At 40.5% G+C, this 14,355-nt stretch overlaps 1 protein-coding gene across 1 annotated transcript in view; it reads right to left on the bottom strand.

Moving 5' to 3' along the window:
• The window catches only part of LOC147463308 (uncharacterized), a 50,557-nt gene that overhangs the window by 7,090 nt on the left and 29,112 nt on the right, over positions 1–14,355 (bottom strand). Inside the window, exons 2-3 of the mRNA XM_086496211.1 lie at positions 2,774–2,992; positions 2,025–2,326 (exon numbers count right to left, since the gene is read on the bottom strand). Of these exons, the coding sequence (XP_086352337.1) occupies positions 2,025–2,326; positions 2,774–2,992 (521 nt within the window). The remainder of the gene's footprint in view (positions 1–2,024; positions 2,327–2,773; positions 2,993–14,355) is intronic.

Here is a 14,355-nt window from a genome sequence, read left to right as displayed (position 1 = left end):
TCATGTAATGTCTGTGTCAGTATAGTAGTTAGCTCCTCCAAAGGTCGCCCCGGGTCCTCAGTGCATAGGCATCTGTATATCCCGTCCATGTATACAAAATCCGTCTCCCGTGTGAAGGTGTAGAGAGTAGGGGCTGCTACCCATGGCCTGTGTGTTACACTGAACTGGAAGGAGATGGTCATCGACACCAGAGCATGATCCATTGCCACCCCAACCGTTCTGGGCCCAACTGTGAGATCTTGGATACCGGAGATGAGATTCGGCTATGCCATGACATAGTCCTCTGTGCTGGCTCCATGTTTATGTGGGAAGCATGTAAAACCTCCCGCAGCACGAAATCTCTATAGGCCGTTCAAGATGGCCAATCCATGTGCGGTGCCCATGTCTATCAGGTGTCGCCCATACTCAGTATATTCCACATCTTGTGATACTCTGGACAGGCCCGTCTCTACAACATCTAGCTCTCTAAGCATCTCCTCTGAAGTATCATAGAACAATGCCTGGTGATGGGCAGTCCTAGCATTGAAGTCCCCTAGGATGATAATGTCACCATTCCTAGAGAACTCCCATATATCATCATCCAAAATAGAGAAAGGGGACTGTCCTCTGGGTGATGCATAAACTGATGTACTCGGGGGAAAGTAGCAAATAGCAAGGTAGAGATATCTGCCTGTCTCTGATTTCAATCTCACCCACATGTACCTAGCCTGCTCATCCCCGCGGGCTATATTTATCAATGGCTGCAGATCCTCTCTAAATAACACTGCCACTCCCCCCGAGCCCCTTCCTCTGTGCTTTGAGCGTGTCTCCTATCTGTAAGCTGTCCCACTTGTATCCACTGATGTGAGGCATGGATTGCCCAGGGGCCTGGTGTGTCTCAGAGTAAAAGATGATGCCTCTTCCAGTAAAGCTATCCTCAAAAGCACCCACATCAAGACGCATAGATCCATTACAGTTCCAGGTAGCCACTTTGAGTGTGGTCCCATAAGTCTCGCACCATCATGTGGAGCGCCGCTCTAATATTACCACTTTTCCATCTTGGTAAAAGGAAATCTTGCCTTTTCATCTTGACGCTCTAATCACCGGCTTTCCTTCCTGCATATGAGCGATCTGCGAGAGGGTGAGATCATCCCCGAGAAAGATGCCAGTCTCTTTAAGAGTTGGTCTTTTCTTCAAGAAGGACTTCTTCGCTTCCATGGAGGGAAAACGGAGGATGAGTGCTCTTTCTCTTGAGGTTTCTCCACTGCTTCCATTTTTCTTTATGTTGCCCACTCTCCATGCCCTTGTGTGCATCGGCTCATGAACCCCCATCAAGGCTGTGAGTTCTTTTACTTCATTCATCCACATTGGCTTTGTCTTTAAGACCGCAAATTCTCACATGTAAAGTGTGCACCTGTCTTCTTTGCTCCTCCTCTAGTGTCTGATTAATGATAGTGGGTGTGGATGTGGGTGTTATCTCCTTGCCTTTTCCTTTCTTGGCCACCTTGATCCATTTCTCGGCTTCATCCGCCTTTGGTTGAGTTTTGGTAAGAACATCCACCCAAGAAGTCGTCATTTCTTTGTGTTTCTCTTCTCCCTCTTTGATGGCCCGTACTTGCTCTTTGATCGTGTTGATTTCTTCAATTACTGAGGGTTGCAGCTCGCCCTCTTCCAGTGTGTTTCTTGATCGTGCTTCGGTGAGATCTTTCTTGAGTGATGCAATCTCTTCATCTTGAGTCGTCACTCGGTCTTCCAGCGTATTTATCTTGCTCTCTTGGATCAACACGCGTCCTTCGAGCATGTTTACTGTGCCCAAGAGATTGCGGTTCATCTTGGTAATGGTCTCCGTCATTTCCTCTTTGCACTTTTGAATGGCATCGTCTAGAGGGTCGGCTTTATCGTTCAGCTTCCTCATGCTTGATCGCCGTCCGAAAAGGAGTCACTAAACGCACGAGTGCACCCACACTAGCAACGGGCGCGGTGGCTGGGCGAGTGGGGGAACGCGAGGAGGTATGGCAAGGGAGGGGCAGTGATAGAGTACGGACGAGAGAGAGAGAGAGAGAGAGAGAGAGAGAGAGAGAGAGAGAGAGGAGAGAGAGAGAGAGAGAGAGAGATGAGAGGAGAGAGAGAGAGAGAGAGAGTACGGGAGATAGTGTTAAAAAATAGAGTTAAAAGGAAAGGAAGCGATAGAGATAGAGTACGGGCGAGACAGAGAGATACAGAGAGGGAGAGAGAGAGGGAGGGGGGGTAGTGGGGGGGGGGGACAACACGTGGGGTAGGGGGGGGGGGGGGGGGAGAGAGAGAGAGAGAGAGAAGAGGAGCAATAAAGGGGGGGGGGGGGGGGGGGGGGGGGGGGGGGCGATAGGCGATAGAGTTAAAAAGGGGGCGATAGGCGATAAAGTTACAATGCAGAAAATGTAAGGAGTCTAGGTGATAGGCGATAGAGTTAAAAAAGGGGGGGGGGGGGGGGGGGGGGGGGGGGGGGCGATAGGCGATAGGGTTAAAGGGTTAAAATGTAAAATGTAAAAAATATAAAGGTAAAGGGTTTAGGCGATAGGCGATTGGCAGCACGATAGAGAGAGAGGGGGGGGGGGGGGGCTATCGCGATAGAGAGAGGGAGCGGGGGGGCAGCGCTATAGGGAGGGGGTGATAGAGAGGGGGAGTAGGGGGCCGCGCGCGGGGTAGTGGGGGCGTGGGGGACGCGGGTGCGAAGCGGGAGAGTGGCGATGAGGGGGGCTGTCTGTAACAGTGCGCACGCAGCCGCAGGCAGCAACAAAGCGCGCGAGGGCAGCAGAGCGCGCGAGGCAGCAGAGAGAGAGAGAGAGAGAGAGAGAGAGAGAGAGAGAGAGAGAGAGAGAGAGAGAGAGAGAGAGAGAGAGAGAGAGAGAGAGAGAGAGAGAGAGAGAGAGAGAGAGAGAGAGAGAGAGAGAGAGAGAGAGAGAGAGAGAGGAGAGAGGAGAGAGAGAGAGAGAGAGAGAGAGAGAGAGAGAGAGAGGTTTCCAGTTTTCGAAACCTTAAAAATTGTACAAAGCTTGTAAAATTAAAGTGAAAACCACTGTTGAAGGATTCAAACACGGCTAATATTGGTATTTTTGAAATCATAAGCAGAGCTTTACTATGGTTAGCAATTTTTAGAATCAGAATCCGATAAAAACAGGAAAAGTTACAGACCTTGGAAGGTTACAATAGGAATTCAATTAGTTAATAAAAATTGGATGGTTTCAGTAATAATTATTAAGAAAGACTTCTAAACCCAAGGTTCTAGAATTAACTGATATTTCAAATTTTCATCATTAGAAATCTGCAAAATCAACCAAAATCGATTCTGGAAGGTATGGGGACTGTGTGGAGCTAAGGGGAACCTGTCAGAGACAGGTTTAGCAGTAGATGGTGCCATTTGCAAGCTGGGGGCCTGCTTGGGGTGTCAAAACCTGCCAGAAACTGCCAGGTGCCCAGAAAAAGCTATAAAAGGACCCCCTTCTCTTCATAAAAATTTAGACTCGGAGCCTTGACACACTCTCTTTCTCTCATCTAGAGAGAACACTACGCAGAAATCACTAGAGATTAAGCTTTAGTCGATTAACCTAAATGATAATTAGCCTAATCCTTCTTAATTAGCAAGGCTAGATTAATCTATTTTGTTAATAAATCAAAGATTAGGCCTATATATACTCATAAACCCTCTCCTAATTAAATATTCTCTTCTGATTATTGTAATTAAGCTTGGAAATGTTAAGCTAATTAATTATCCTATCATATTAGGACTGAAATTAGTCAAATTAACCATAAATTAATGGGAAATAGATTAATTAAGCTTAAATTAAGTTGAGGTAACTATTAGAGCTTCATTAGATAGTCATTAAGCTTTGAATATTATCTTATATTTTTTTGAGTAATTTTCATAATTAATTAGGTAAAATTACACTATTTTTTTGAGAAAATTAAAGGAGAAAATAATCAAATTGATTCCAAATGCTTTGAGTTATTTATCAATGTTTAATTATATGTTAGAGAATCCATGATAACTAGAAGAAGCTCAGATAATTGATCTACCTAATTACTTTAGCAAAAATACTTTGTTTTTAAAACAAATTAAATAGGGGAAACTAGTAAATGGATTCCAAATGCTTTGAGGTATTTATTAATGGTTATTTATATGTTAGGGAACCTGCGATAATTAGGATAAGCTCAAAAAATGAATTTATCTAATTACTTTAGAAAAAATACTCTTGTTTTAAGACAAAGTAAATATGGAAAATTATTAAATTGATTCCAAATGTTTTAAGTTATTTATAAGTGGTAACTTATATGTTAGGGAACCAGTGATAATTAGGAGAAGCTCAGATAATTAATTTATCTAATTACTTTAGCAAAAATACTCTACTTTTAGGACAAATTAAATAGGAAAAATTATCAAATAGATTCAAAATGATTTGATTTATTTACCAGAGGTAAATTTTATATTAGAGTACCCATGATAATTATGTGAAGCTCAGATAAATAATTTACTTAATTACTTTAGCAAAAATACTCTGTTTTTAGGATAAATTGAATAGGGGAAATTAGCAAATGGATTCATATTGAATTGTGTTATTTATTAGAGGGTAATTACATGTTAGGAAACCTGTGATAATTAGGTGAAGTTCATTTAATTAATTTATCTAATTACTTTAGTAGAAATACTCTTTTTTTAGGACAAATTAAATAAGGGAAATTCGCAAATAGATTCAAAATGACTTGAGTTCTTTATCAGAGGTTAATTATATTTTAGGAAATTGGTAATAATTATTTAAAGCTCAGATAATTAATTCACCTAATTAATTTAGCAAAATTACTCTATTTTTTGGATAAATTAAATAGGAAAAATTATCAAATTGATTCAAAATGTCTTGATTTATTTATTAGAGATTAATTATACCTTACTAAAATTGTGATAATTATGTTAATCTCAGATAATTAGCTTATCTAAATATCCCAATAAAATTACATTATTTTAGGGAAAAATAAAAGGGGGAATATAGTAAATTAATCCAAAAACCTTTGATATAAATATCAGAGGTAGAACACACCTTGGGGATCCATGATAAATATCCCAACATCAGATAAATAGTTTAGGTATTTATCTTCAATAAACATAACCGATTTTGCATATAAAATAGACAAGGAAAATTAGTAAATGAATTTATATAATTACAAAATAAATACCTGAGGTCCAAAATCACTATTGAAGGGTGGGAAAATTACCTCGGCATAAATGGATGGTATAACAAGTTACTATCAGTAAAATCTTACCTGATTTAGACCATAAGTAAAGCAGGGAAAGGTTATAAATCAAATTTATGAAAATTCCTAAAGATAGAACATATTCAATTACAATTTAGGGAGAGTAATCCATTAGCCATAGAAATTTATAAGTTACTAAGGTTAAAATGAAAAATAGACTAAGGAGAAACCTAGAAAAAGGGCTTCCCAAATTAAACGATAATTATGGCAAATTACTTATAGCATAAATAAGTTATCGGAGGAATATCTCATCAAATTGACTATTAAAGATACCTACTTACTCCAAAAATCTTTAGTTTTGGATAAACAAGGAAAAAGAAGATTATTCAATTAAACTTCTAATGGATTAAGTCTTTTTATAAGGCTACCGACATGGCTCCAAAGAGGACTAGGGAAAATCCTCTTACTGAGGAAGAGGATGTTAGCAACAAGTGAAACAAAGCCACTAATGACCATGAGGCTGGGCCTAGCCATAGGCCAATAGAAGAGAGTCTACGGGCACCCGCCCCACAGCACATGGACGAGCAGTCCCATGTGGATTTCTATTTTGTTCACTTAAAATCTTTTAAAGTTCATTTTTAAGTTAACATTGCATACATAAGGTTAGGAAGGATAAACTGGCTGTAAATGGAAGGTAACTTTCACGAAACCAACGAGCAATGATTTTAAATAGGAAAGAAATGATTGGGTTATGACTGATTGACCTAGGAAAGAAATGTTTGACCATCCTTAAGACAACTGGTTTCAAGACACCTCTAATTCCTTGGAAATATTTTACTCTACATAATGAGTAATGATGGAGATACCATCATAAAAGAGTCGGTTTCCTAAGCACGTGTGGAGTCCTTATCCCGTGCTTGTTTATGTTTGTGGATAGTACTTTCAAGTTTATCCTAGAGGAACCGCCCGATTGTATGAGCAACTGGTTTTGGCGTATGGGCGCCTGGACTTTGGGTGATGGTTTTTTTTTCCACCCCGGTTTTTATAAATAAAGAATGGGTGCCGTTTTTCACCCCTGTATAGGTGGTCTTGAGACAAGCCAGTACTGGTCAGAGATACTTCAGAATGACAGTACCTTGTCTTAAGTCTAAAGATGTTTGTCTACTGAAAGAATGTCTTCAAAGGTTGTCTTAATGAAATGCAGTTGTGAAAGAAAAGGAATCATTGTTTTAATTGTGAAAAGAATGTGGTAGTAATTAAACAACACAGAAATCATGTGTGAGTGCGGGGTGGTAAGTGGGGATTGACTAAGGTTGTCAATCATGGATGGGTGGACTTGATTTTGTCAGGTAACTATCCATTCTTGTGTACTAAAATGTTTAGAAACTTCTTCACTTGGAAGAGGAATGCACCAATGGCTGTGCCCTCACATATGTTTGGGGGGAAAAAGAGTTGGCTAAGGAAACCTTAATCTGAAGGATGAAGATATAGGGCCGTATTTTTTTCTATGGTCCCGTTTCCACTACGAGACAGGACTAGGTCTCTTCTAGGGCTATAAACCTAAACCATTGTCAATGGTAAGGGTGAATTCCCTGGAATTTTTCTTGTTTAAAGACTCTGACTTTAATAGGCCTAGAGACCTGTCAATAGTACCATCCCGTTTATGGTGTCGACGGGATTGGGGACCTTACAAGTGGTATCAGAGCATGGTTTAATAAAGTCCTAACCTTAGGAGGATAAAAGTTAAAAAATAGGCACAAGTTGTATTGCATTTCTAATTATGGTATATTGTGAAATGAGAATTTCCCTATCAACACAGGAAAATATCCGCCAAGCTTACCAAAAGTTTATGATTTTCAACATCATGTTCGAGGCTGCTTGCAGCTCCAATAACTTTGTACTTTGCAAGAGCATCATGCAATTGTTAGATTTAATGTTTTCCCCTCCTCCTACATGGGAAATCAGCTGGTCACAGTTTGGCGGAATTTTCCTGATTGATGCGGGACAGTTAGAAGGATTGACACTCAATCTGAAAAGACTCAAATGGGCAGAAACACCTCGGACCATCGAAGTTTTCTTTTTCAGTGGGATTGAAGATCCAGATGAGACCATTATTATAGATGGGGTAGAAGTGTCACAAAATCAATGGGTATATGATCAGGTAGCCACAATAATATACCCAAGTAGGATCAGGCCCATGAGGGTAGGCCCAAAGTTTAGGGGACCAAAGGATGTCATATTTTTTGATCCCCTGTCAAACCCACAAGTGGTGAAGAGAATGTTGATTTAGGGAATCACACATTGTATATAGCATGGGTCCATCTTGTATATAGTATGAGTCCATCTTGTATATAGTATGAGTCCCTCTTGTACATAGTATGAGTCAGTGTTGTAACAACCTTTGTATATACCATGGTTTTATGAAATTCTTGTGTAGTTTAATTGAGATGGTGATAATGATTGTCAGATTTCTGTTTTCACTGTTTTAAAAGTATATAGATTAGAGAACTTGCATGACAAAACAAAAGTAGTGTAATCACTAAAGCATTTTCATTAATTACAAACCCAGGGAAATGCAAAAAGTCTCTATACTCCCACCCAGGAAAAGAAATTACTGTTAAAATAAGTTCAACTCCCAATTTTCAAGGGAGAAGGAACCAACTTAGAACGTGATGCCGAAGCATGGCTCGATGCCATGGATGATTATTTCTTGGCAGCAAGAACTGCTTCAGAAAATCAAGCAATGTTAGAAATGTTTCGACTCACCGGAGATGCCAAACTCTGGTGGAAACAATACTGTAGAGATAACCCTTCCATTAGTCCCTCCTGGGAAAGAATGAAGCAGGTAGTGAAGGAAAGATATCTTCCTCCAGCTCACCAAGCTATCAAAATGAATGAATTCTTCGCCCTCAAATAGTTAGGGCTTACTTTGGAAGAGTACTGCACCAAATATGTGTCTTTACGATGTCACGTCCTACCAATGACTATGGAACAATAGATTGCTCGTTTCTGTCAGGGTCTCAAAAAACCTTTAAGTAACCGTTTGGAAGCTATGAGACCCATATCTATTCAAGATGCTCTTCTAAAAGCTAAAACACTTGCAGTTGAAGGAAAACCCCCTGCAAGGAGCTATTACAACTACAATAACTTTAGAGGAAGAGCAAGGGGAAATTATAACCAAGGAAATCAACGAAGGGCAGTGTCAGCTGCAGCCACTATAGAGCAGACCTTTCCAAACATTAGATGCTATGGATGCAATAGAATGGGACACTACAGGAGTCAATGTCCTGAGGGGAAAAATCCCCGAGTTGCTACCAGAACCACTCCTTAGACTCAGATAGGACAAGGAAATAATCAAAGAGGTAGAGGCAATAGAGGACGAGGCAGAGGAAGAGGTAGAGGAGCCAGAGCTTATGCTGCAGTAGGAGAGCCTACCTTACTGGATGAGGAAGATGAAAGAGCTACTCTTTTTGCCGCCATTGATAACCATGGAGCTCGGAAACAGTATGCTGTCATCCAAACCACTGCAAACAGAGAAGGTGAAAACTTTGAACTACTTATAGATTGTGGCAGCACACACTCTTTTCTCTCCCCTAAATGTTTAAGGAAAATTAAATTGAACCAATATCCCACCAAGAAATTAGTGGTAGAATTAGAAAATGGGAAAGAGGTTCTATCTCAATTTACAGCTGGGGAAGTTGAGTTTGAACTAGGGGGAACCCTGACTTCATCCTACTTTCAGACTCTACAAGTAGGAATCTATGATGGTATTCTAGGAATGGATTGGTTAATCAAAAATCAAGCCCAAAATCACTATGCTCAAGGGAACTTAACCTTCAAAAATCACTTAGGTGAAGAAACATTAGTACAAGGATTAAATGAAAAACCTAAGGCTCATTTAGTCAAGGCTAGTCGATTTTTGAAGGGGTTACGTAAGGGGCAACAAATCTTTGTAGTAAAACTTAATAAGGCAGATGATTCAAGGGATGACACAACTCCAGAATGGCTTAAAGAATTCTCAGATATATTTTCGAAAGATCTCTCAAATTTACCTCCTCCAAGGGATATAGACCACGAAATAGAAACCTTTCTAGGTAGTGAACCAATTTCAAAAAGACCCTACAAAATGTCCCTCCCTGAAGCTATTGAATTAAAAAAACAGCTTCATCAGTTTATTGAACATGGATTCATAAGACCAAGCATTTCACCTTGGGGAGGGCCTGTTTTATTCCAAAAGAAGAAGAATGGATATTTACGTCTCTGCATCGATTATAGGGGGCTTAACCAGGTATCAGTAAAGAATAAGTACCCTATTTCTCGCATTGATGAATTTCTTGATAGATTACATGGAGCCAAAGTATTCACAAAAATTGATCTCAGATCAGGTTACCATCAAATCCGGATTAAGGAGGCAGATATTTACAAAATTGGTTTCAACACCCGGTATGGGCATTATGAGTTCATCGTGATGCCTTTTGGTCTTACGAATGCTCCAGCTACTTTTAATCGTCTCATGCAAGATATATTTAGAGAATATCTAGATGATTTTGTGTTGGTGTTTTTCGACGATATCCTGGTATATTCCAAGGATGAAAAAGAGCATGAAGGCCATGTACGTAAAGTACTTCATCTTCTACGCCAACATCAGTTATATGCCAAGATGAGTAAATGTGTGTTTTTCACGCCAGAAGCTAGTTATCTTGGTTTTATAATAAACCCTGAAGGAATTTCAGTAGACCCCGCAAAGATTAAAGATATAATAGACTGGCCACAACCCAAAATGGTCAGTGAGATTCGAGGATTTTTGGGCATTACAGGATGGTATAGAATCTTCGTCAAAGATTATGCACTTATCGCCACACCCTTGACGCAGCTACTTAAAAAGACAGCCAAACTTACATGGGGAAAAGAACAGGAGGATTGTTTCCTCAAACTAAAACAAAATTTCACATCAGCCCCTGGACTGAAACTTCTCGATTTCACTCAAGAGTTTGAAGTAGTAACAGATGCCAACGGTCTTGCTATAGGAGGAGTTTTAAATCAAGAAGGCAGACCAGTCGCCTTTACTTCGCAAAAATTAAGAATCCACGAGCTGAATTATCCAACTCATGAACTGGAACTCCTAGCTGTCATCCATGCTCTAAAACTCTGGAGGCACTATCTTCTAAGAGGAAAGTTCCAGTTAATCACCGATCATTAGAGTTTAAAATGGATTTTCTCACAAGAAACACTCAATATGAGGCAGAGAAGATGGATAGAACTCTTATAGGAATATGAATTTGACATAAAATATAAACCAGGGAAAGAAAATGTGGTTGCTGACGCTCTTAGTCGAAAGGTCTTTCTTGGGGCTATTTCCACAGTGGACAATCCAATTCTAAACAAGGTTAAGGAAGCTTCCCTGGAAGACAAGTATTATCAAGAACTTCTACAGCTTATCAATCAACAAGACCTAAAAGAGAAAGAGAAAGACAGAATCAAGGATTATTCACTTGAGTATGGGCTTCTCTATTATAAGTATCATCTTTAAATTCCTAAAAATCCAACATTAAAGGAGTTAATCCTTTATGAAGGAGACAACGCTCCAGTTGCCGGCCATCCTGGCTATGCAAAGACCCTTAGTTCCATAAGGAAAAGCTATTTCTGGCCAGGGATGAAAGGAGATATACTTCGCTACATTAGACAATGTCTTTCCTGTCAAAGGATTAAGGCTGAACGAGTAATGATGCCATAAAAACTTCAACCTCTGGACATTCCTCAAATGAAGTGGAAACTCATTAGCATGGACTTTGCAACAGGCCTTACCATTGTTCAAGGGGGTTACGACTCCATTATGGTGGTAGTGGATATGCTGACTAAGGTCTCCCATTTGATGGCTGTAAAAACAACTTACACTGCATCATACATAAGCCGTCTCTTTATCAGCGAGATCTTCAGATTACACGGGATTCCGAAGAGAATAGTCAGTGATAGAGATGCAAAATTCACTTCAAAATTCTGGAAAGCTTTATTTGAATCCTTAGGAACTCAGCTATGTTTCAGTACATCCTATCACCCTCAGATAGACGGCCAGACAGAAAGAGTGAATCAAGTTATAGAAGAAATCCTTAGAGCCTATTGTGGTAGAGAACCCCGAAAATGGATCCAATTTCTTCCTCTGGTGGAATTCGCCTATAACTCTTCCTTTCATAAAAGCATTGGGATGTCACCATTTAATGCTCTTTATGGGCATGAATGTATATCACCCCTAAACTTTTCTGACCCTACTACAAGAGTAGAAGCTTCAAAGCAAATGTTGGAGGAGATGAATGCCCAGACCAAAGCCATAAGACAAGACATTCAGGAAGCAAAGGACCGCCAGAAACAGTATGCTGATCAAAAACGATCCGATCGGGTTTTTAAACAAGGGGATAAAGTATTCCTAAGGGTACGGCCGAAAAGAAGCACTCTATCCTTGGGAAAATACAAAAAACTAAGCCCCAGATATTGTGGACCTTATGAAGTGATTAAAGTAATCAGTGATCAAGCTTACAAATTAAAATTTCCTTAGCACCTCAAGGTCCATAATGTATTCCATATCAGTCTTCTAAAACCCTACATCCCAAATCCTGTTAGGAAATAAGACGTAGCTAAATAGATAATTGAGTAGATTACTTAATGGAGAGAGACAGATTTATATACACGAGATTATAGAGTAGAGAGAGAGAGAGAGAGAGAGAGAGAGAGAGAGAGAGAGTACACACGATATACGTGGTTCACCCAATGTGGGCTACGTCCACGGGAAAGCAGCCACTCAATGGCTTTAGTACTTCAAAACAAGAAGTAGTTTACAAAGGGATTATACCCTTAATGGAGCTCCCGCCTTGCTTCACTCTCACCACCTCACACTCACCTTGTTGCATCAACTTCACACTATCAAATGTGTGTAGAAATGGCCTCCTTTTATAGGCCAAAAGGGCTGCCCTCTCTTATGAGAGACAGCCATGTGTAGCCGCCCTTGTGCGAATAAGTCCAAATCGGACCCTCCAATCCGCCCATGTGTGGCCGCCCTTGAGAAGACAAGTCCGCTTTTGAATTCGGCCACCGGCCATTGACTTCCGACCACCGGCCATCGGCCATTGACTACCGGCCACCGGCCAACCGACCGATTGTTTTCCGACCACCTTCCGGCCGCCGTCCGGGCATAATATTCCGGCAAAAAAGAATATTCCGCCGTCCGGGCCTTTAAAGTTGCCCCTGATTCTTGTCCGTGAAAATTTTGGTTTCCGGTGAGTGATTTTCCTTCATGCACGATGGCTTCTCCTCATAATGGGGGCCTTACAAATGTGCACTTTTACCACAGAGAATTACAAGGGTAAATCAGGCTCCATACTTAACAATCTCCCACTTGGAGACTGATCTCCAAACCAAACCTGTGACTGCTTTCCATTCTGGCTTCTTATCCTTGAATGCCGATTGAAGATGAGCAAAAGCTCAACTTCTCCTTGTTGACCACCTTTGTAAACATGTCTGCAGGATTTTCACTTGTATGCACCTTTCCTAGCTTTAGTTGTCCCTCTTCCAAAAGAGTGCGTATGAAGTGATATCTCACCTCAATGTGCTTTGTCCTTGAATGAAAGGCTCAGTTCTTCGCAAGATGGATAGCGCTTTGGCTATCACTGTACAAGACACAATTGTCTTGCTTGAATCCAAGCTCTTCTAAGAATCTGTGAAGCCACAGAATTTCTTTGCTTGCCTCCGTCATTGCTACATACTCTGCTTCCGTGGTAGAAAGTGAAACCACTTTTTGCAGCTTTGAAGCCCAGCTTACTACTGTGCCTCCAACCGTGAACACATAGCCAGTAGTGCTCCTTCGAGTATCTTTGTCACCTGCCATATCTGCATCAGCATACCCTTCTAGAAAAATATCATACCCTTCTAGAAAAATATCAGTTCCTCCAAAATACAAAGCATTTGTTGTTGTCCCTTTTAGATACCTAAGTATCCACTTCACAGCTTGCCAATGCTCTTTACCTGGGTTGTCCATGAACCTACTCACAAATCCCACTGCATGTGCAATGTATGGCCTTGTCCAGACCATAGCATACATTAGAGAACCTACCGCTGCAGCATATGGAACTTTAGACATATAGGCTATCTCCTCTTGTGTCTTTGGACACATATCCTTCGTTAGTTTAAAATGACCAGCCAAAGGTGTAGAAACTGGTTTTGCATTTTGCATTGCAAACCTTTCTAGTACCTTCTTGATGTAATCTTCTTGAGATAGCTTTATTGTCTTCTTCGTCCTGTCTCTTGATATTTTCATACCAAGTATCCTCTTTGCAGCACCTAAATCTTTCATTGAAAAAGATTTGGACAGCTCCTCTTTTAGGTCTTTGATGTCCAGCATGTTAGCACTTGCAATCAACATGTCATCAACATACAACATTAGGATGATGAATTTCCCATCTCCCAAATTCTTCGTGTAGACGCAGTGATCGGAGTTGCATCTTGTGAATCCATGATTCAACATCCATCGATCAAACTTCAAGTACCATTGTCTTGATGCTTGCTTTAAACCATACAAGCTCTTCTTTAATCTGCAAACCATTTTCTCCTTACCTTTTACTTCATACCCCTTTGGTTGAAGCATGTAGATTTCCTCCTCTAAGTCACCGTGAGGGAATGCCGTATTTACATCCATTTGCTCGAGATTTAGATCATGAGCAGCCACAAGCCTAATTGAGTTCATTTTTACAACAGGAGAAAATATTTCATTGAAGTCAATACCTTTCTTTTGAGAAAAACCTTTTACCACAAGCTTAGACTTGACCTTTTCTTCCCACCTTCTTCTTCCTTTAGCTTGTACACCCATTTGTTTTGAAGTGCCCGCTTACCTTTAGGCAAATCAACCAACTCCCATGTTTGGTTGCGATGTAGTGAGTCCATCTCCACTTTCATGCTCTTCGTCCATTCTTCTTTGGATTCATGTTGCATAGCTTCTTCATATGATTTCGGCTCTCCAGAATCTGAGATCAAGAGATGGTTGAAGGAAGGAACAAACCTTTCTGGAGGTCTACTTGCTCTTGTAGATCTTCGGGGAATAGGTTGAGGCTCCTCATTTGGTTGACGTTGTTGCACATTGTCACCATTTGCAGTCCTTGAGTCTTCACC

This window comes from Adiantum capillus-veneris, chromosome 2 (assembly GCF_014529385.1).
Source record: "Adiantum capillus-veneris isolate H3 chromosome 2, ASM1452938v2, whole genome shotgun sequence".
Classification (NCBI taxonomy): domain Eukaryota; kingdom Viridiplantae; phylum Streptophyta; class Polypodiopsida; order Polypodiales; family Pteridaceae; genus Adiantum; species Adiantum capillus-veneris.
The sequence above is the reverse complement of the archived record's forward strand: the minus strand, read 5'-3'. Positions and strand labels throughout refer to the sequence as shown.